The sequence below is a fragment of the Odontomachus brunneus genome, unplaced genomic scaffold, assembly GCF_010583005.1.
Source record: "Odontomachus brunneus isolate Ranch 3 - 2012 unplaced genomic scaffold, Obru_v1 Obru_scaffold_087, whole genome shotgun sequence".
Lineage (NCBI taxonomy): Eukaryota > Metazoa > Arthropoda > Insecta > Hymenoptera > Formicidae > Odontomachus > Odontomachus brunneus.
This window is the reverse complement of record NW_022639537.1, coordinates 1,350,095-1,374,032: the sequence shown is the minus strand read 5'-3', so window position 1 is coordinate 1,374,032 and position 23,938 is coordinate 1,350,095. Positions and strand designations below refer to the sequence as shown.

The following is a 23,938-nucleotide window of genomic DNA, read 5'->3' as shown; positions in this document are numbered from 1 at the left end:
ATTATACATCAATTACCGACAATAGCTCCGCTTGGCCGACCCGTTCGATCTGTTAGAAGCGAGCACTGGTGGTAGTCGCGTTGCAGAGGCAATCGCTATCAAAATTACATTTTATTAAAATTCTTTTATTTAAATAGAATAAACTATTGTTTCCATAAAAAATTAAAGTTTTAAGGAAATGTATACTTTCTTACTTGGAAAGTATTTCATATATGAGTAAATATGTTATTACCTACCGTTATTACCTAAATATTTTTTATTTGTTAGTGTAGATAAACGCGCTTGAGGGGATTTTTTCCCAGAGCGCGCAATAAATTAATCTATCTGTCACTATTTCAAACACGACTTCCGACATAATCTTCAATTGAGTAATTTTTCACACAATTATTATCATTTAACATATAACACGCATTCAAACATCGAAAAAAAAAGAAATTACTAAGAAAAATCCAAAAACCTACCTTTAGCGGCCTATGTGACGATTGACGAAACCGACGCGAAGTATTAATAAAATCAACGCGGTCATTTAAAGATCACGAAGTGTACATGTTTCTCAAACATTTCATGACCTTACTTCGCCGAGATCAGCCGAGTGTCGTGTCAACCGACGGAGAAGATAGTCCAGCCATCCCACGGGATAGGATGGTGTTCGGACGACTTGGTGACGCGTTGGCTCGCAGGTTGGCCTGAATACCGGAGAAGCGCGTAAGTAGAGGGGACGAACAGTCAGTCAGTCGCACAGGCCAGCCTCGTTCCTGATGGCAACCGGCACAGCGGTCGTTACCTGCCGAGGAGGTGGTAGCGAAGAGCAACAGGTGGGGGAGCAGAACACCTGGACGACTTCCTGCTAGGGAGTAAGCACCTCAGTCTTCAAGAAAGAACGTCCGACATCGGTACCTCGTGCGAGTCTCGAGCCACCGAGTAGCCCACGAGCTCTGTCAGTGGACGCACTACCTCGTCTTCGTCGTCACCTTAACCCCGTTCGAGGACTCTCTCACCTGGCGTACGAGCGAGTTCGCGCGTTCAGTGCGTTCAGTCCGGTGAGAAAGGCAGAGTCTCGTCGCCCGTATCCGGAAATGACGTTTCTCCCGAGGTGCATTCGGTGATCGCGCGGGATCGACAGTGCGCCCACTGCTGACGGATTAATTGCTGGCCCGAATCGGTGTGCAAGCGAAACGGTTCCTCCTCGGCTTGCCGCTACGAGAGTACGTGCTGAGTGGACATTCAAGGTCGGAGTTCACGCGTAAGGCCGTGCCCGCCAAAGAAATGGAACGCAGGATCGCGACGCTTTGCCTCCTCCTCGTCGCATTGGTCGCTAAAGGTGAGTTTACGGATTTTTCTTACTATTTTCCGATCGAACATTACATATTAAACGAGATAATCATGTGTGAATCATTATTCGACTGATTATTATGTCAGAAGACATGCCTCTGAGTATTTGAAACAAATAAAGTTTAAACTTATATGATAAGTAGTCAAGTAGATTTTCTGAATGAAAATGCATCTAAATTATGCATGGAAAAAAAATTTCATTTCGGGTGACTATAAATAAGGATCAGACAAGAAACTCGCTGACGAGAAATTATATTCAATTGCATTAAAACTCGGTTGAGGTAACTAAGACCAACTGTAGAAACCTCAGAAATCTTAGAAACTTCCTGTTCTTACAATCCAGTTTGTCATCTGCTCTCCAGAAAATTCAGTTACACTAACGGAGTTGTCTTTTCCATTATATATTTCGCTCAAAAGTTTTAAATAAACACTTTGCTTAAAAATATCGTATTTAATATAATAAATTTCAATACAGACATAATCTTTTAGTGAACGCGGCAAATATTAACTAATTGTGAATTAATCGAAGAAGAAAGATTAATTTTTTTATATATTTTCTTTATTTATGTGTTTGTTACATATTTTATTAATATAGTAAATTTTTGGCAAATATCAAACTGCCTCTGTTTGCAAAATGCAAAAATACATAAAAAATTCGATACATAATATATAGAAAATGTATAAAAGTTAAAATAATACAATTTAAATTAACGCGAATGTCGGAGTTTTTTTATGGTAATTTGAGACAACAGTCTGACATTAAAAAAATCAGCATTTTAAATAATTTTGAAAGAAAGATAGCAAGAGAATCACATCTTCTGATCAAGTGTAGTTGCATGCATCTAAAGAACACACTGAGAGAAAAAAATAGGTCTTTTAACTATAAAAATATAGTTACATAGCAACTCAACTATTCTTTATAGTTCATGAAATTTAAAAACAATAGTTAACTATTAACTAACAGTTAACAATAATTAACTGAACAACAGAAATAAAAACACTATAAACAACAGTATAAAAATACATAACAGTATAAAAATGTAGTTTTGACAATAAAATCAGTGAGTACTATTTATGTATAGTTATATTTTTAAGTTACTGTAAAAAGATTTTTTAAAACTATAGACAACTATGGTGTTTTACGTTAACTGAATCACAGAAAATTGTTAATGTCCTATGTGTTCACATCATTATAGTTGCCGCAACTATTTTTTCTTGAGCTGCAAAGTAATACTGACAATAGTCATAATAATCACAGAACTATAGTTCTTTTCACTTCATTTCCATGTTCATGATAAAGATAACAATTTAGTCATTAATAAATAGTTATAATAATTCTTATAATCATAGTATTATAGTTGCCATTACTACACATAGTTCATTACACTATGTATATATTAGTTACAGATATAATATTTATATAGTTGATGCCATTATAGTTATCACGACTATAGATTTTTCTCTGAGTGCAATCACCTCTGCGCCTTGAAATTATATGTGGAAACGAACAAACTCGTGTCTTTCTCGCTTCTGATTGCGTTTGAATGAGATAAAACTTAATAGGATAGGACTGATTATTTTCATGATTAACTTTAATCACGCCTTTGTGTAACGGATCGTTATGAATTTTCCATAAAACGTAATTGGACATCTTCTTAGAAAACTTTAGCACGGCCGAGGTAGGGCATTTCGTGCAAAAGATGAATTAATCTTCCGTGGAAAATATAATGGCTCATTAACGCCCGCGGGAAATTATAATAATTATTACTGCATCCCATTCACTTGTCGCTTTCTAAGCGCCAAGAAATTTAATGAGTCGACTGATTATGAGACAATACTTACAGTTCGTAACGACATTCTCTATTTTACGTGCCATTGGAGCACTCCATTTTGCGGAACCGCCGGCGAAATTGTGGCTAATCAAGCACACGTGTACAATACGGCACATAATCGAATGCTCATTACGAATGATGAGATTCTCCAAATTAGTGTCGGCGAGCTTTCGAATTCAGCTGCGTATAAATTGATGGTCTATTTGCCACGTTAACATATATATTTAATTATAGAATCCTTATAAGAAAAAAAGTGTAAAAAAATTTTCATCCGGACATATCTAAAAAATATTTATAAAACAAAAAAAAATATTTATTCGGTGGTCACTAATAATATATTCACTTAAATCTAAATTCTTTTACTTAGAAAGAAAAATCAATTGCGTTCATAAAAAGATTTTAAGAAAATGTACATTTTCTTATTTAAGCAATATTTTATAAGCTAATATATTATTAGTGTACTTACCTCGATTAAATACTTTTTATTTCTTAAATATTTTTTATCTCAGTACAGGAAAATAAAAAGATTCCTCTAGGAGTCCTAGTTCTTACTCAGTCAATTGTTCTCAGTTGTTCCAAATAGATTTTAATAGAGACGAATGTTCTCCGTTCCAGCAATTGAGATATCATTTGCCGAATTTTTATCTGATCCCTGTACAGTTACATGAGCTTTTTTCCGTGTGTAAACTAATTGTGCTCACGTCAGCGTTCACAAAGAAATATTCGAAACATACGTGAGTGCAGTCATACGAGTTGTGTATAACACACGAGCTGTCCTCGCGCGAATAAAGACATCATTTCTCTTTTATGATTCGCGATAGGTATCGCAATTGAGCGCAATTGCGCGTTCAGGGTCGAGAGCATCCCACGTCCGTGGCGTTATTGAACTTAACGACGAATTACCGAGGCACTCGATTATATACGTAAGTTGTAGACGAAAGGTATTTGAAAATGAGCGAAGGTTACTGGCTAATTAGCGCATGATGTATGCGATGCGTGCGCGTTGGTCGATGTGCGTCTATACGCGCGTTTCATGAAAGAATGAAACGCCGAGATTCTTCTCTATCTGATCTAAAATTTCACTCGCGCCAACGTTGCGTGACAGTAAACTGGATCTACATTAAACATCATTCGAACGATAATGGTGACTGGTACAAGAAGAGTACTAGAAGAGTGATCCAATTAGTTCGGGCGGGGAGATAGGTTTCTAAGAAAAAGTATACTCCAAAATATCGTTTAACCTTTATTTAACAGGCTCGAAGAAATTGGAACAAAAGAACTTTTGCGTTTTTAAATGAAGTATCCCACGCGAATGCACACAGAGAAAAATATCATTCTATTACTAAGAAAAGTGATTGCTTAGCTTTCCTTCTTTGAATAAATCGTTATCTTCGACAAAGCATATTCTCTTGAAAGAATCTCTTAAAATATACTCATCAAATTCTGAAAAAGCTCATTGTCACATACTCAAAAGAAGAGTGTATTCTCTTTACGAGAAATTGTAAAACTTCATAGAAGGAAAAGTTGATTCGACTCTACGTAAGTAAACAAATCGAATCAGTGTTTCAATTTATTCTCGACTGAAGAATGCCAAAAACTTACTAGGATTCAAAATATATTTTGAAGAAAAATTATACTTATGGTGAACTTATAACAGATTTGCGGATATAAATTTGTGAATTACTTGAAAACATATTTGAAAGTATACTTGAAATACTTGGAAATAACATTTACTCGAACGCAATCTATATATTTCTGTGTGTGAATGCGCGTTTTGATGGGCTCGGCCGAGGCGATTCATCCCGTCGTCATCTCAGCTCCAAAGGACGACGCGGCACCTGCTTGGCCGAGGGAACACGTGCTCGTCATTAAACGCGTAAACGCATGTCTCTCATAAATGAGACGCAACGTGCTGGCGGGCGTTCTCGACGGTGCACGCGCGACGATGCAGCACTCGACTTTCCACGAGGCCTCGCTCGTTTTTCCACGCGATGGAAAGTGGCTGGCTCTGGAGCGGTTTTATCGCGGCAATAACGTGTGAAAAGTTCGCGAAAGATTCATAGCCGACCATCGCGCTGAGACGCGGCGCTGTATCGTGAGGAAAGTCGTTTACCTATTTAGCCGCCGCGTGTTACGCCGAGCTCAAAGCAATTTGTGGAACGTACAAATGCGTGGAATTGATTAAATTCTGCATGGAATTACCGTGACACTTTTGCGTCCTGCGCGATTTTGCGGACTTAACAGTATATCGATGACTTTTCGCTGTTTTCGTGTCGACTTGAACCGTCGATTGATTTGGTTGAGATATTCTTTTTTTACTATATATATATTAATATAAAATATTTTTTATATAGGAAAACATACATTTTCTTTAGATCTTAGCTTTTCGAGAAAGCAATTATTTATTATATTTAAACAAAAGAATTTAGATTTAATCTATTATTAGTATCTCTATCCAATAAGTATGTTTTATTCTTTAGATATTTCTTCCCTCAGCGTTGATGTATATCATCTCAGACATCGACTCTGACATCGACTGTATATCGCTCAGTTCCTACTCACTCACGTCGAGCTATCGATAGAAATAGATTTTTCTAGACATGCGAAAAGAAGGTTCTCGCTCATATTTTGCTCTAATAATACGCACGAGATTCCACTTCTTTCGCAAGTTAACGACCACGATCGCATTCATACCGTGATGTGGTGTTTTGCTTATATTTTCCATGTGCCATCGCGCGTCCCGAATGTTTCTTTTTTCTTTCTTTTTTTTTTATTGTTTCCTTAATTGCGCGATCGGCCGGTTGGCAGCTACGACTTGCCGTTGAGTCATATCTAGTTATCGTCCATACGCGCCGTTTCCTGTTGAAACTGCGAGAGATCGATGCTGCCGTTATCATTAGACCGATCGGTGTCAGGTATCAACTGGGGCGCGAGCAGGTTTCATCAATACTCATTACTGTGTTGAATCAAATCACTGATATGATTTCATCAATCTGATATTCATATCCCATCTGAACGATATCCGAAGTAATAGAGTAGCCCGAGCTTTGTATGAAGAAATTTGTCGCGAGCTAAGCAGCGTTCCAACAGCATCGTGCAATTTGCAACTGACGTTATAAACGTGACATCGATGTTATTATTGGTTATAGTCTAACCTGTAAGACAACGTCATCGACGCTAAATTTAGATACATGCACAATTCTCGAGTCTAAAAGCGCTACTAATTGAAAGAATAAACTTCTTTGAGACAATGCTTTTCATGAAAAAAGAATAAACAAATTTCATTCTCTCAGTTTTTTATTGATATTATCTTAAAATACAAAGTTGGAACTTCTTTATTCATTATTATAATTATAGAATTTATTAAATTCTGTTAGATTTTGTTGAATACATGTGCAAACATGAATGTATATTCAGAAAATCGTACTTCTCAATTTTACTCGAACCACAAAATACCTCATTAAGACTGTTTCAAAGTTATTTTATAAAAAAAAATTCTATTTGAACGAGATCGATAAGGGGTTTAAAGAGCTTTAAAAGGCTACGATATAAATTCAATATATACGTGTAGATTTTGTAATCTTGTCAAATTCTTGCTGATTCGCGTGCGTTTGTCGTGATAGAAAATCTTCACGGAAAAGTACGCTGGACGTTGTAAGACAACGTCATCGATGCTAAATTTAGATACATGCACAATTCTCGAGTCTAAAAGCGCTACTAATTGAAAGAATAAACTTCTTTGAGACAATGCTTTTCATGAAAAAAGAATAAACAAATTTCATTCTCTCAGTTTTTTATTGATATTATCTTAAAATACAAAGTTGGAACTTCTTTATTCATTATTATAATTATAGAATTTATTAAATTCTGTTAGATTTTGTTGAATACATGTGCAAACATGAATGTATATTCAGAAAATCGTACTTCTCAATTTTACTCGAACCACAAAATACCTCATTAAGACTGTTTCAAAGTTATTTTATAAAAAAAAATTCTATTTGAACGAGATCGATAAGGGGTTTAAAGAGCTTTAAAAGGCTACGATATAAATTCAATATATACGTGTAGATTTTGTAATCTTGTCCTATTCTTGCTGATTCGCGTGCGTTTTGTCGTGATAGAAAATCTTCACGGAAAAGTACGCTGGGCGTTTCCAAAATATAATAGTAAGTAGTGATGTGATAGTGTGTGATGTGTCACTCGTGAAGATTCAATAGTATCAGCTTTTAATGGTCATCATCGATCGGCGACTGTTATCGTGTCAAGTGCGCGCACTTATTATTACTTCGCGTTGCAGCGTGTCGAGTCGTAAGTTCTCGTATGGTGCACACACGCCTCGGCGCCGTGTATCGTATCTCGAAGACAAAAGACCAGTGTGTTTAATTAGCCTAGCTGAGTACCCAATTTCCCACGATTCCATGAAGTAACGGGAGTACCCCGACGAGCGAGCGGGAAAAAGAAGGCGAATCCGGTGCGCCTTTTCTCTTCTACTTATGCCCTGATTATCCACTTTTCTTATACGGCGTGGGCGAAACCCCGAACGTCAGAACCACGTGTTGTACTACATACGAGCGGAGCTCGATGAGTGCAAGTCTCGGTGCAGAACCCGCGCGAAACAATACGGCGGCGGAAGAAGAAGGAGTGAGCGTTTGCGCACGTAGGAAATGCCGTTTCATCGATCGCGATTTTAACTCGCAAATTATTACGGCCGAGAAGCGAAACCTCCGTCGCGTCCTTCTCATCGCGCGGAATTTTATGTGTAAACAGCGCGAAATTTGGAAATGATACCGGTAATCTGTTTAAGACGTTTGTCACGGTGGTGAAATAGGATGATAGAGACACGATATCATTTCGTTTTAAGGATAACGGTTGTAATAGCGGTGACCTGATATTTACACCGGAATAACTTTTACCCTTTCCATGCGATTCCAACGCGTTGTCTCCATTCTAGTGTCCTACATTAAGCTCGTTTATTCGAGCCACGTACTACTTACCATTGTATTTTGGACACGGTGTATCGAAACGTCCAGCGGATTTTTTCACGTAATTCTGGGGCGAAGTGCATGCACACAGAAAAATACATACTGCGCTCAAGCAAATGTTGCTCATCTCGAGTATCTCGTAAGTTTATATAAATCTATCATAAATTCATCGTAAGCAACAAATTTGTTCTCTCTCTCTTTCTCCCTCTCCCCCCCTTTCTCTCTTTCTATTTATCTATCTCTATCTATTTATCTATCTATCTCTCCCCTCTTCTCTCTATCTCATAATTTGATAAACGTCTCGGATTTCTAGTTTATCTGCTATGATTTCCGTTATGTTACAACGATCGTCCCTTAATCACTTCCTGGCTTTTAATTCTCGCAATACCGGCGATATCTCGCCACTTGCAATAATTCGCGACAACAACTTGATGGTTCCTTTTTTAGCGTCGTGAGACGCGGCTGGTAGCCGACCTCTAATCGATTCCCCCATAACGATCCACGTGGCTGCGTACGTTGATGACGATCATGTAGAAACGCCGGCACGATAAAGTACTTTTTGAATCAGACCTCGGCTTCAGGTTCTGCCCCGGTTTGCGACTTAACAATTACAACGATGCCAGCCGGCAACCTACATTAGACGGACGCAATAGTCGTCATTCACGACATACGGTTTCGAGGATGTAACGTGACTGGTGATTTTCGAGAGACGTATTGATTTACGCCACGCGGACATTTTGGCCACTGTTGTTACGCTGAAAAGTACACGCCGGCTGATGGAATGAGACCTGAGACTTCAGTGTGTCATTTCTTATCGGTGTAAACTTGTTTTCAGTAGTGATAAAAAGGACAGCGTTTGAATGGAATGTCAAAAATTCGACCACGAAATTTGGCACAAGAATTTGCAATTTTAAAGATGTAAATGAGATGTAAAGTTGTAGCATATATTACAAATTTATATACCGTGAAGTTATACAAGATACAACTCAACTTATCTTAACTTATCTTAAATTAACTTATCTTTTTCACCGTATTTCGATTTCATGGGCAGCCGTAACTCGTCAGAGGTAATGCGCCCAATCGTCGTCGCGTCACGACGCGGTATTTACGGCGGTATAAAATAACGCTCAATGAAATTAACGGAGCCTGCTCGTGGCCGCCATTTGTACGCGCCATTCGCTTCCACCTCGCCATTCTTCGCCGGCCGGAACATAGCGCCGCGGATTCTTGTTAGCGCGTCGTACGCGCGACTAGAACGTGCGATAAATATGTTAATTGAACAGTGCGGACCGTTACGCAGTCGACCTACGAGGCGCCGATTGTGCGTCGTTGGCGACGGCACCGTTTGGCCGCTCGTTCGGCAAGGAATACCATTTCTAAACCATAAGTATGTCCGAGGCATTCTATCGCGCCAAGTTTAGCGAATGACGCGTCCCCCTCACACATACACAAAGTGTATCTAATCTTTCCTTTTATTTTGAAGATTACGTTTATGGCAAAACTTATATCTATTCCCGTTCATGTCCGTGACATTATGTACATGTCTATCAAATATCTCGAAAATTGCCGCTTCTCATGTAACGGATTGTTTGAATATTCTTACGGCAATTTTTATTTCGAGAAAAATTCAGCCGAGCGATAATCTCTACACTAGAGATAGAGGCGGCTACTGAGAGAAAAATATTTGAAAAATAAAAGGTATTCGATGGGCATTAATAACATATTTACTCAAATTTAAATTCATTTATTTGAATAGCATAAAGAATTGTTTTCATAAAATGTTTAAATTTTAAAAGAATGTATATTTTCTCATTTGAAGTCTAATTGCACTTTCCTATTTCACACTCGACGGACACTATATCGTTCTCATACACAATATTCCAAATCCTGTAGGAATTTCTTTCTCACAGCCAGATATTTTTTTCTCAGCTAAATATTCTTGCACATTCACGTTTATCTGTGACGATGAGGACACCCGTCATTTACAGATTTACATTCTTCTATTCGTATCTGTAGCATTATATATACAACGCACTCGGAATTGTGCAGCTAGCGATTTCTGCAAATTTGCACATTTGCGCTCACAAATCGAGCTGACGCGCAATTTCGACTGCCTGACAAGTGAACAATCATCTGTTCATCGACGTGCTCAACGATAGCGTGCAAGTTGCATGTATCTGACATCTGAAGTCAACGACCCTTGAGCTCACGCTGCAACGTCCGCTTTTGCGAAGCGCGTGCGTGCAATTGCTCCGCGTTTCTACAATTCCGCCATATTCGACGCATCCGTCTTTCGCCGCCGTTGCACAGCACAGTACGATGCACAGGGCGAGATGCGAGGCGATTTCACTGATTCCAAGACGTCTGCGTACATTCGACGAGAAACGTTCGCGATTTGCGTTTCGCACGCGATTCGCGCACCGCTCTTATGCAACGCGAAAATCGTCCCGATGAATATCTGATTACGCTTCGCATCGCTGAGATCTCAAACTACGACAATGCAGAAGGAGAGAAGAGAAAGAAAAAACGTGGTTTCAGTCAAGTGTTTATTTTTAACATCTCTATTAGCTGTTCCCGCTTTAAAATCTTTTCTATAACTTTCACGTTAAAAGTTGCCTGTGATTAATTAGACTTCTTGCAAAAGTTCCAATTTGAAAGCAGAAAATAAACAATTGTCAATAAAATAAAAAGATAATAAAAATAAACAATTTTCAATAAAAGAACTTGAGCAAATATGACTACTCAAAAGATATGGTATGTACAAGTGATACGAGTCTTGTAAATAAACTATCTTGTAGTCAGAAGAATTATGTAATTTTTGTAACTAATCAGCTTTAGTTGTAATAACTACAGAATAGTTTATGAAACTATATACATTCATTCTACATACAAAACTTGTATACACAGTTTGTTTGTGAGAAAATATTATAAAAGTTACGTTAAAATTATATTTCTTCTTCCAATGTTTTTGATAAAGTTGAACTATACTGTAATAAGTTATTACAGTAATGAATTGTATTATAAATTACTATAAAAATAGTAAATTTTGACGAACTATTCTGAAATACGATATAAAAAATATTCAAATAATTACAATGATTTTGTAGTAAAAAGTCAAACATACATGATATTTTTATAAACAAATATATAACTATTCCGGTTATAATTCTGTATGGTCGAAGATTGTAAAAATTGTGTTGTAACTTTTGCTATAATATTTTCTCCGTGTAATTATCACACTGAGAAGAAAATATTTGGAAATTTATTTATGGGATACAAACTTTAATCAGAGAAATAAATTTTATATCGCACAAATAAAGTTTCATTTTTTTCTCCATGCATACTGTTGCCACTGTCATATCTCTTTTTCTGAATATGAGTAGCAATTTAGCTTTCCAAATTTGCGCGAGCACGATGCAAGAAAAGTATTGTTTCTCTCCTCACACTCTACGACTTATCGATTATTTTGAGTCAAGGCAACAACGTGTGCCACAAGAGACACGTGTGTCTCTCTCATCGCGAAAGTGACGCGCTCGGTATGAAACTCACGCATTCGTGCGATTCACGAAAGAAAGCTCGCTCGCAAGAGAGGAGACACACGGTGCAGTCGTACGTGCGTTAGATTCTCCTCGAGCGGGGCGGAAACGCGGGTCGTCGGTAAAGAAATAAAGAATGGTCGTTTACGTAAGAACGTCAGGTGAAATTCGCCGGGTCGCTGAGGTTTACTTCCCTCGGACACCAATTTCGGATTGGCACACAGCGCGCCGCCGCCGGTAACGTGCATCCGCATAGCCGATGACTTCCTAGACGATTGCGCGATCGCCGTCGTCGCCGCCGCCGCCGCAGGATGTGAGTCGCTTGCATTATCGCTTCCGTTACGAAGCTCACGATGTGTTTTACCTGTATTGCTCGCGCCACCCCCGCTCCCTCGCAATGCTCCTCGAACAGTAACCGCGTTGCACTTTGCTCGGGCCGAAACTACTACTACTGCCACTACTACTACCGTTTATCGCTGGCAGCTGCGTGCACGAACGTAAATGACAGGGTGGCGATAATGACAGGTTGCATGGCAGACGCGTGTATGTTTCTGCGTTTATTTCTGTCCGCGCGTCCACTGGAACGTGACGGGACGGAAGGGCGTAGTATAATCAGGGCCCGGCTTCGAGCATTTCTACGTCTTCGGGCAAGGTTGAGGTATGCATCGTGCGTGAGCCGTTACACGAAGGTTCCCGAGACGGCAAAAAATGAACTCGTCGATTTTCGGAACGGTTTTCGTCATCGAGAATGTCGAAGCTCCGACAAACTCTGAGATATTGAAGTCCTCCGCGAACTAAGTTTCAGAGATCAAAGGAAACATTCTGAACAAATAGAATTTACCTTAAACAAAGTATACTTTGACGGAACTCTAAACTCAGTTCAACAAAAAGGAAGTTCTCAGTTTGCTCTGTATGATTGCTTGTTTGTTCTCAAGGTTTGTTTGTATATTCCTACAAAACTCGAGAAGATATTGAGGTTAAATTTTTTGCAACTTCGTCAGTATGTTATCTATGTTGTTCTTAGATAAATGTCGTGAGCTTAGTTTGTCCAGATAACCTGGAAATTGGGTAACTCTATTACTTTCTTGAAAATCCATCCAAGATCTGAAAACACGAAACTTTTATTTTTAACTTCAAAAATAAACTTTTAATAAATAATCGAAAAGTACGAAGTAAAAAAATTTAAAAACAAAATAAACTGTCTTCAAAACCCTTAAGAGACTAAAAAATACTAAACAATTTTAAATCAACATCCTATGCATTTCTATTTATATTCTATTTTATTCCTATTCTAATATTCTAACGATATTAGAAGTGGACGTGGAAAAGACAAATTAGGTAGATAATCAATTATGTAAATGTAGAAAGATAAACAATAAAAAAGTATGATTATTGACTCAATCATCCGATTAGAAATTTATCTAATTTATAGTCCTATTTATAGTCCTGATTAGTTCGATCCCAATCAGTTATCTGGCTTATACAAAGTGATATTATCGGGTCTTAATTATTAATAAGATTCTAATTACCACGCTGCGTTACATGACTTATCAAGACTCTAACATCATCTTATATAGTCCCAATAGCTGATTGGAACCCACCTGATCAGAGCTATTAGATAAATTTCTAATCGGAGAGGCAGTTTTCGCGTCGACTATTAATATCGCTAGAATAATAGGATATAATTATGGGAACATAATAATATTGATTTACAAGTGTTTCACGCACTTTTTAGGGCTTTTCAAAGACGGTTTATTCTCTCTCAAGTTTTTTACTAAAAGATTAAACGTGCACATACAATCAGGTATAACAAGCGTGGCAATGGTCGTGTACTGGAGCACCAAACCTGTTTCGCCTTTTCGTCTCGTAGGAAAGCAAAGCGAAGGCGAAGCAGAGTAAGGAGTAAAGGCGCTTACACTGGTTTCCCGTATGCTTGTTCGCTCGTTGTGCAAGAAACGATACGGCCGGGGGTTGCGTAAGTGAGACTCTGTTTTGCTGAGGGTAACGTAAAACGGTCGTTGCATCGGCGTTTTGCTCAGGAAGATGACGAGGCTCGCGCCGCCCGTTGAAATCATCGGCTTGAAAACGGGAGCGGCGGGCAATTCTATGAAGCAACGTCCCGCCTTGCATCGCGCGCATCGCCTATGCGCCCTGTGCGTGATGGTGGCGATGGTGATGATAATGATGATGATGACGATGATGACGACGAGGCGGGGTTGCGTGTCTACTATCACAAAACGGCCGAGAAGATTGAAAAGCACGCTCGCCTTAGCGCCTAGCTGGAGCGATGGCCGGCAGACGCGTTGCATTATTCGTGCGGCAATTAGTCATGAGAGATTGAACCGCGCAGATAGCCGAGAACGCGGCCTTTGTGAGGAGCCAACAGCTTTCGCGCCGCAGCGAGAATTCGCGCGATATTTAAGGCAATTTCGCACCGTGAAGCGCACGATCGGATTATATGGACGTAATAACGAATTTGGATAGAACATATATTCGCGAAATTTTAAAATTTAATCTACAACGTGCTTTTTTGCTTTCTGTTTTTTATTCTCTGTCTTTTTCTGACTTAAGACTTAAGGTTTCAGAAAAAAATAAAGGGAAAGAAAGCAAAGTAAGTAATCAGTACATACTAGAGTCAACGTACATGGACAACTTAAGATGTTAAGAGTACCTTGTGGTCTCCATTCAAATTCCTATATCCCGTGACCGTCGGGAGGAGCACGTCTGTTGTGATACGTGTGATTAGCGAGTATGGAAAGATCATGACTGATCTCGCGCTGATTACGTTTCTCAAACTATTGAGATTCCTGGAAAGCACTTTAAGGGAGTTTTTCCTCGGGCCAGAGGAGAAAATCGCCTGTTTAATTTGTGTTATAATCTTCCATGGGTGTAGTCACACGGGCGTATCGACGGCACGCAATGGCCTGCTGTTAGAAAGAGAAATGGGAGCGATCCGTGTTAATTAACACGTCGTTCCCGATAGCCATCGTCGCCGTATGAGGGCAAAAGTGAAGCGTTTCCCACGTTGTAAAAACGGCACCTCCTTGACATGCCATGCTTTGGCCGCGTTAATATACTAAGTTGCTATACAAATATCAGTTTTCGACGGAACATAGATACAAATCTCGCGCATGAATTTCACCCGTGAATATTAAATAGTCTTATAGATTGAGTTTTATATTTTTCGATTTATATGTACGTGAAACGCATATTTCTTTTTCCTAATAACACAAATTTCTCTTTTACATACCAGTTTAAAACTATACATATTCTCCATGATATAATTATTCTTAATTACTCTTAATTATTAATATTTTTTTTTGTTATCAGCGTCTAATTCATATTATATACGGAAAAAACATTTCACTTCGCGTAACTGAAAACCAAAAATGGGAACCAGACGAAAAACTCGCTGACGAGAAATAATAACATCTCTGTTATTATAACCAAAAAAACTCTTCGAATTATTACTACAAAATTTTCTCCATGTATCAGGCATATTCCGACGCAAAAAAATTTATCTGCTTATCGACACGTTGTTAATTGCGTAAAGCTTAATACGCCGTAACGATGTCAGGATAATAACCAACGCGTCGTGTTGCAGGATCTAATGGCGCCGGATGCGGTTATCCGGGTGCACCGGCGCACAGCAGCGTCCGTTTTACCATCGGAGATGTCTTAGACGAGGAGGATGATCTCTTTAACGACACCATGTTCCCGGTTGGCACCATGGCTACGTACTCCTGTGAACGAGGATTCGAACTCCTGGGACCCGCAAGAAGACACTGCCAGGCCGACGGCACGTGGACTCCGGAAGGCGTGCCCTTCTGCGGTAAGTAGGCACTTTTCAACGAAAGTCACGCTAACGATCTCAAGTAACGAACCCTAACCTCTCTTATTATCTACACCGACGAAATTACAGACTCAAAGATACGCTACAAGCTTTCCATTTCCATTATTAAATAATTCTAAAACCAATTCTCTGTCAAATTAATGTCGAAGTCAAGAGAGAAATGTTTTAATATAGGAATGATTTATTTCTCGGGAAGCGCGCGCGCGCGCTTAATTGTGCGTAAAAAGAAAATCTCATTTCCCATGTCCACATATAGGCATCCCTATTTTTACCAGCCAACAGCAAGTTCAGTTACGCTAATGGAATTGCTTTTCTCGTGTGTAATGTAAGAAACTATCAATTCTTCGACACTCTAATGATGAAAAATGAACTTCAAAAATTTTTGACAGAAAATTTGTAAATAAAAGCTGACTTAATAAATTGATCCGAATAAGTAGGTTAGGTTATAGATCAATAGATAGATAGATGGAGTAGGTAGATAGATAGATATAGAGTTTCTCTCTAGTCAGAGTTGGCATTATACAAAGTATGATGATTCCATAATTGATCTGCATCCTGTCGGCCATTTTTAGGAATCATGTAAGTGAAAGTGAGAGAGAAACTCTAGGAAGGAATGAGATAGCAGCTCTAAGACTGAAATGACGAAGTAGCTTCTCTCTCACTCACTCACTCATTTATTTCTTCCCTACAAATAGCGGATGTTCTAACTCTGACTTGAAGAACTCTAGATACCAGATTGATTGATAAGTCTTTAGAATGACACATTAGTGATGTTGTTACCTCCAATGCGCCGTGAAGTTCCAATAGTGCTAACCTTTAAACCTCTCATTACATAGTTGCAAACAGCTATGACAATTAGTATATTTGTGACAGCCATCGAAAGCACATAACCTCTGATATTTTGTAAAAATGGAAAAAACTGAAATTCGTGCAGTGATTAAGTATTTCTATTTGAAAGGCTTGCAACCGCAAGAAATGATTGAGGACTTCCAAAAAACTTTAAGGGAGTCTGTTCCGTCGAATGCAACCGTATATAACTGGATTGCTGAGTTTAAACGTGGTCATACTAATACATCGGATGCACGACGCAGTGGTCATCCAAATAAGGTGACTACACCAGAAATGAGTGAAAAAATCCATGATATCGTGTTGGATGACCCCAAAGTGAAATTGCGTGCTAACAATCGATCAAAAACGTGAACGAGTTCGCACTTCTCAGCATTGTTTGGACATGTTTAGGCGCAAATCAAAAGAATTTTTGCATCGATACATAACCGTTGATAAAACATGAATCCACTATTATACATCTGAATTGAAACAACAGTCGGAACAATGGGTTCCAAAGGATGGAAGTGCTCCAAAGCGATCAAAGACGCAACAATCGGTTGGAAAGCTTCTGGCCACTGTGTTTTGATGCACATGGAATAATTCTCAGAGGAAAAGGAAGAACAATCACAGGAGAATATTATGCATCATTATTGGACCGATTGAATGATGAAATCAAGAAAAAACGGCCTCATTTAGCGAAGAAAAAAATTCTCTTTCATCAAGACAATACACCAGCTCAAAAATCGGTAAAAGCAATGGCAAAATTGAACGAATTGAGATATGAATTGCTCCCATATCCACCGTATTCTTCAGATCTGGCGCCGTGTGACTTCTACCTGTTTCCAAATCTCAAAAGATGACTCTAAGGAAAGAGATTTGCTTCAAAAAGAGGTTGAATGAGAAATAGACGCATATTTTAGAAACTTCTTATTATTTTGAAGACTTAAAGAAGCTAGAAACTCGGTGTATTGAGCTAAAAGGAGATTATGTTGAAGAATGAAGTTGAGTTTTGCTAACAAAATGTTTTTTCATTTTCATTCTAAGGACTTATCAATCAACCTGGTAAATAGGATAAAATACTCAGTTATTGATCCCCCTCGTCGATATCTCAATTTCGATCTTTGCCACTAGATGAAAAATCGTTGGAAATATATTTTCAATATGATATTTTGAGAACAATATAACTACTTTCAAGAGACATGATATTTTTAAAACAATATAACTATTTAGGAGACATCATCTACTTCATTTAGCACGCAAAAATGATTTTCCTTCAATTTTCTTGCGTCTGCCAAATGAAGGGTTAATTGCAATATTGATCACAAGAAGATCCAGGTTCTTCTTTGATGCGGTAATAATTAAGGGGATATCAATAATTGCGATATAGGGTGTGTTTCACCCTATCTTATCTACATCCTTAGCGACAGAATTGCGTGAAATTTCCCGCCTTGCCATAATCGCACGCAGCGCGGATGACCGATAGAGTTCCGATGATGCTCAGGTGAATCGATGCGGTTTCGGGGAGGCAGGTGACCCGGTTCCACGTGTCCTTGACCGAGCAGGCCCGACGACGGTGGCACAAGAAATGCCATGCCGTGGCGTAGCCAGTGGGGGCAGTGCACCGTTAAGTCTGAACCTGTTACTGCCTAAGAACGCCCGCGGCCTTCCCAACCTCGCGCGCATTCCTCGCACTGGGTTTTACCGGACTGTTCATTGTCCTTGGGCTGGGTCGGGCGAATCTGTTCGTTCTCCAAACGACCCAGGAAACGCCTTCTACATCGTCCTTACGATGTTTTCATCGTGCGTGACTTCCGTCCCGGGTCGGCGCACGACTTACACATCGACCTTCGTCTTCGTTCTCTATGACGGATATTCGAACGAAGACGCAATAAATCAAACCAAATGATCGATTTGTTATAGCACGAGGATATGGAATATTAATTCACCACCGGTGAAACCGATCCGTCAGGATCGGCTCGACCACGCTCATTAGTTAGTCGTTTACTTGGTGACCAAACTCTCTCATGTGCTTTCTTGTATATGCGTGTATGCTAATATCTCCTTACTACTCGGCGAGAAACCTGACCGATAATAGGTGCCTGATATTCATGCATACAAGTCGATGCATACGATGCAGCTGTGTATTTATCATGTGGAATGCGTTTTCTAGCCTCGCGGTCGATCATCCTAAGAATGAGGTGACCGATTCTCCTTGCTTTGCTTCTCGAGTAAACGCCGCAAGTGCAAGAGTGCACGAAATTACATCTAATATTTCAAATTGCGCTTACAACAATAGCCACTAAGCTTACAGTAACAGGGACCAAGCCTTGCTAACGTTATCTGTTAATATTCATTAAATTATTTGATTACATTTGCTTGAAACTATTTCATCTAGTAACTATTATCTAAGCTTGATAGATGTTGAATCAAATTTTTTTTTTCAGCGTACGATTACATACACACACACACACATACACAAAATAATATTTTTAGATTATATCTATTCCTTTTCTTTTATGTATATTGTAAATAACATTATATATAATATAAAATATACTATTCTATATATAGCTAATTATATAGAATGTTTATCACGTTGAATATTTCAAGTTTCGCATTTACAATATATCGAAAATAATCTTTATCTATATTTTTCTCTTATATACTTGTCTGTAACTTCCTATATATTGAAGTTCTCAAGACGTATCTTAAATCGTGATTCTTGGTTTTTCTGATACGATAACATTAATTAATTTCTTATATTCTGAAAAAACAATAATCTCTTCATCTTCATCTATAATTAGAATTAAAACCGGGCAAGAAATAAATCAGAGAACGCAAACCGACCCCGTTTCTACCTAGTCAAGCAGTCGCGTGGTCGTTTGACAGGCGAATGAAAGACTCGCGAATCAAAAATTTCGTTTCCGCGAGCGCTTAACTTTGCAGAGATTCTCGGCGATTAAACTGCCGCGCGTACTTTCATACGGAACGTATCGAAGCGCAAGAAAAAGCACGACGCAAGGAGAATCGCTCGCGACGAGATCTCACGGCCACGCTCCGCGATTGCTCGACGACAGGCCGAACTGGTCCAGAACCGCGAGAAGTGGCTCCGTGACGTGGGCGGAAGTGGGTCGTGGCGCGGATTACGAGCATGCAATACATCGACAAACACACGGGGGAAACGCGAGCAGGAAGGAACGAGGAGATGCGTTCATTAGGTGCTCCGCCACCGAGTCCGCCGACGAAGTCGAGTCGACGTAACATCCGAAAAATAATAATAAATGATCTATTTAGACAAAACGAGAGGGAGAATCATTAGGAAAGCGGGAATTTCACGGAACAAGCGTGATGGAGAGCGCGATTACGGAATTCCGCGAATTAATGACCACCTGCCCATCTGCCGGCGTATAACTTTATTTCGTCAACATCCTTCATACGCACGCTTCTTTGTATGCCTTACGAATTCCTCGCGTAATCTCTTTTCTCAGGCTGAGTCAAGGGTAGATGTTATCGGGGACATTGTCGTTTTTTAATGCTGTAACACTCCCATCCGTTCGTGTGAGTACTTATTAGTACTTAGGCGAGAGAGTCGCGTTCGCAGTACGTAGAAATAACGAAATTCTTACGTCAGCTACTAATGTCCTACTTAGAGAAGTGAAGAATGCGCGAGGGGACTTCTCACGGCGCGTGAATCTTAGCGCGATTCGCGCGCATCGAGTTCCTAGATCTCTAATAATAATCAATTTTTTAATCAACCATGAACAATAACGACGCCATAGGAGCTTCTCGGCAAAATGAATATCGCCGCGAGTGCCGTCGCGGGTGAATTATGTCCAAGAAAGTGATGCCTGATAAACACGCGATCCGATAAAATGGTAGTCAATCGAGTTTAAGTACAGCCGAGGCCGTCGATCAACGACGGGAACGCGAACGGTTTTTGCTCGCGCAATGTGGATGTATCCCAGACACGTCTGGACTACGCGCGTCAGCTTGTTGCGACTGTTGTTACACGGACAGGATTATGGGTCATGGGGTCTCGACCGATTAGCGGAGAGGGACGGGCGCGAATAAAATTGCTCCGGGCAAAAAGACGAGCGGCGGACCACGCGAAATTACATTCGAATTTCACGGTCTGTATGTAAAAATCGCTAACGACTTTCCTAACCCGAATGTTTTCGGAAACATGGTCCCGCATTTGCGTGATTGTACCACCAATTACAGGCAGCGAGTGCACATATTCGTAGGCATTAGGTGGCGGTCATTGTCTTGTTAAATTCGCTTGTTTTGCTTAATTCTGCTATATCCAAGGTAGAAAGCCGGCAAAATTTCACAGTCTAACTTCAGTAATACTATCTTGTAACCGGTTACACATATTTCGCGTGAGCTTCGAGCTAGCAATTATCTCGCTTGTTAAGATAGGACATAACTATCCAATGAATGCTCTGAAATACTAGACATCCAATTATCTCGCTATTTAGATATCTTTACATTTATTAATATCGACGATAATAATATGTTATCCTTAATTTTATATATTATCGTTGCTTATATGCCATCAGAACGTATTTTGCATAACAACAAATTATTCTTCCGTAATCAATTATACTGTCAAGTTAACCAGCGCTTCTTTCATCACAGCGAGAGTATCAGAAAAATCAGCAATTTTTTGTACATAATAACTCCTAGTTATTGAGACAATATACCGAGAAAAAGATATTTGATTTGTAGCTATAATCACATGAAAGAGTCATAGTCAAGAAAATTTTCTAGTAAGTATTACTATAACGATTTACATAGTAGTAATTCATTTTTCTAATAAGTGTTGCTATATAAAGTGTTACTATAAGTAATAATAATTTCCAATTTATCTATTATTCTATTTGTTAGAACCATGAAAAGATTTTGTTGACATCGAAAATGATTACAATTTTAGCAAAATTAACTATTTTTTTCTTTCATAGTTTTCAATAATCACATTCTTTTTTTATAAAGTTTTGCTTTTGAAACGTTTATTTTTATATTTATATATAGTGTTTATAATATTGTAAAGTATACGATTTTAGCAAGCAACGTCCAGCGTTGGCTTTTATTGGTATTGTTCTTTTTTCATTTCTGATTAAACATCAGAGAACCTTTAGACTATTTAATTCGAACTGGAGGAAAGACTTTGGGACACAGACACGACAGTCGAGGTCTCTCCTATTACATCGTCCCGACATCATTAGGCGGAAGTCAAGGTCGCTCACGAATGAATTTTCTAGAGAATTACGATAGCACTTCCACTTAACGTGGGAGACGAACGAGTGCACGTTCCAGGAGTCAAGTTCACGCACAGGTGCGCAAGTAGCAAGCTGCTCTCGCGGTCGGCGGATCACAAGAAACTGTTGCGACCGTCTTGGGTGGGCAAGTCGAGCAATTTCGCACAAACATTGCTCGCGAGACTACGCCAAAATGACGATCCACGCCCGCGAATGCCCGTCCCTCTGCGCAAGAAATGCATTACGATGTCATTAAATTGTACGCCATTTTCTGCTGCGTCGCGAGAAACAAGTGCAAAGAATTACCGCAGGAATGCGCGGTATTTCGCTCCATTAAATTATTATCGCCACTCGTGTCACCATCGATACTTGTTTAATATATTTTCGTTCTGTTTCCGTTCTTTTCTTTCTTCTATCTTATCTTGCTTTATCAACATTATCATATTTCTGGTTAAATTTTCACCGTTTTGCGCGCTTATAAAATTTTTTTCTTTATTATTTAGAATTTATTCTGTTTTTTTTTTTTTTATAATCATTGCTTTATATGTGCTATAATATTTTGTTTCCTCTTTTTTTATAATTATTTGGTTTTATTAAATTTGGCTTTAATAACATTTTATTACGAAGCTATTATTGGCGTTGTTTCTCTTTCTTCCAGATTTTCAGATGCGTAGATGCGAAATTCGCCAAAATGAGAGAAAACGGAAAATCTACGAATTTTGCGAATCAAGTTTTCGAAGACAATTTTTGTGAAATTTATAAATTCCTTTCAGATGTGCATTATATTATTTTGTATGAAAGAAAGTCAAGAGAGCGCGCTTATTTTCAATTACCTCCTTTTTCTTCTATTTTACATCTTAATATATTTGATGCATTAAGCTATTTATGACATTTATGTGCAACTCTGGAGAAGTTTATCCCTTAGTTTCAATTAAGCGCGAAGGTTACTTCTGCTTCTCCTTACATAAAGACTATCCGTTTCACTTGTTTGACTTTCTTTGGCCAGTTTTAATTGCATATGATTATCATCTTTCACTTCCTCCAGTCGAAATTAATTATTCCATTAAGATAATATCTCCAAGCAGACGTAGCCTGTGGAGTTCAACGCGATTTACATGGGGATACCGCAAACTAACGAGATTAGCCGCCATAGTGGTTGTGCTTGTCTCGTCCAGAGTATACAGTATAGTAAAACTTCGTGGCGGACACATAAAGCCGGCGCTCGCATACGAATCGTTTCCTGTTTTTCGATCTTAAGAATCCATGAACGGCACTTCGAAAGTAAGGACGTACTTTCTTCTTCTACGGAGAACGGAACTTCCTGATCGCAATGGATCCGCGATATAGTTCGATGATTAATCGCGAGATTATCTATTATTATCACAATAAGCGCGAGTTCGACGAACTCGGCGATTTTGTAGGATGAATCCTGTCGCTCGTTTCTTCGTCCGTTCGTACCGTCTCGCTATTCTCGCCGTAATTGGAATATAAATACGCATAAAATTAAATGAACGATTGGTGTGCCAGCATGGTGCTACTTCGTCGAGGATTAAACTGAAAGAATCACATATGGTCACAGCCCCACGCGGTGAAATATAATATAATTATAGCCATATAAAGAAGAAACGGGCAACGGTGCTTGACTTGACATAATCCCCTAATATTTTACAGGAAGAAAAAATAAAGCGTCATTCAGGTTACTTAGTCGAAGGCAAACAATAGACTAAGGTTGTAAACAATTAAATACTTTTGTAATTGAAATCGAGTTTATTTAGTTAGTTTATTTAGTTTAGTTTATTTACAAACATTTTTTGTAATGTGATTAAATTCGAATTTAATTTCAATCTCAAAAAATAAATATTACTTACATTTTTCTCAATTACAAATTTCATAACTTTACATTGCGTCACATATAAACAACTTGGGTAAATGTTCACTTTAGGAGAGTCACCTCCGATGACCTTGATCTTGACATATATTATAGAGGTCACCCTCCTGAGTAACCTTCAGAAGGTTTTAGCCGTCGCTCGTTGTTTGTTAAAAAGGTGTTAACAAAAGAAGTTTAAGAAGTTGAACGTAATTTTTGCACACAGTGTACATGAAAATATGGTAAACAGTACACGTATATGCGCGGAGGAGGGGTCCGCCCTTCTCCTCGCACCCTCTCCCCAAAAAACCTAACCCTAACCCAACCCATTTATTGAAATATGATAATAGTACACAAATGTGCGCGGGGGAGGAGCTCCGCCCTTCCCCCTGCACCCCCTCCCAAAAAATCTAACCCTAACCTAATCCATCTATTGAAATATGGTAAACA

The 23,938-nt window shown here is 38.9% G+C and overlaps 1 protein-coding gene across 4 annotated transcripts in view; it reads left to right on the top strand.

The window, feature by feature from the left end:
* Window positions 1–23,938, top strand: part of LOC116848037 — a 60,899-nt gene that overhangs the window by 14,026 nt on the left and 22,935 nt on the right. For 3 of the 4 annotated variants that reach the window (XR_004378890.1, XM_032823753.1, XM_032823751.1), the window contains exon 3: window positions 15,287–15,514. Coding sequence is in view for 3 of the 4 variants with exons in the window: in XM_032823753.1 (XP_032679644.1) it covers window positions 15,287–15,514 (228 nt within the window). In the remaining variant the exon portion in view is untranslated. Of the gene's footprint in view, window positions 1–597; window positions 1,322–15,286; window positions 15,515–23,938 lie in introns of those variants that run through there. The other variant, XM_032823754.1, reaches the window with a different exon arrangement.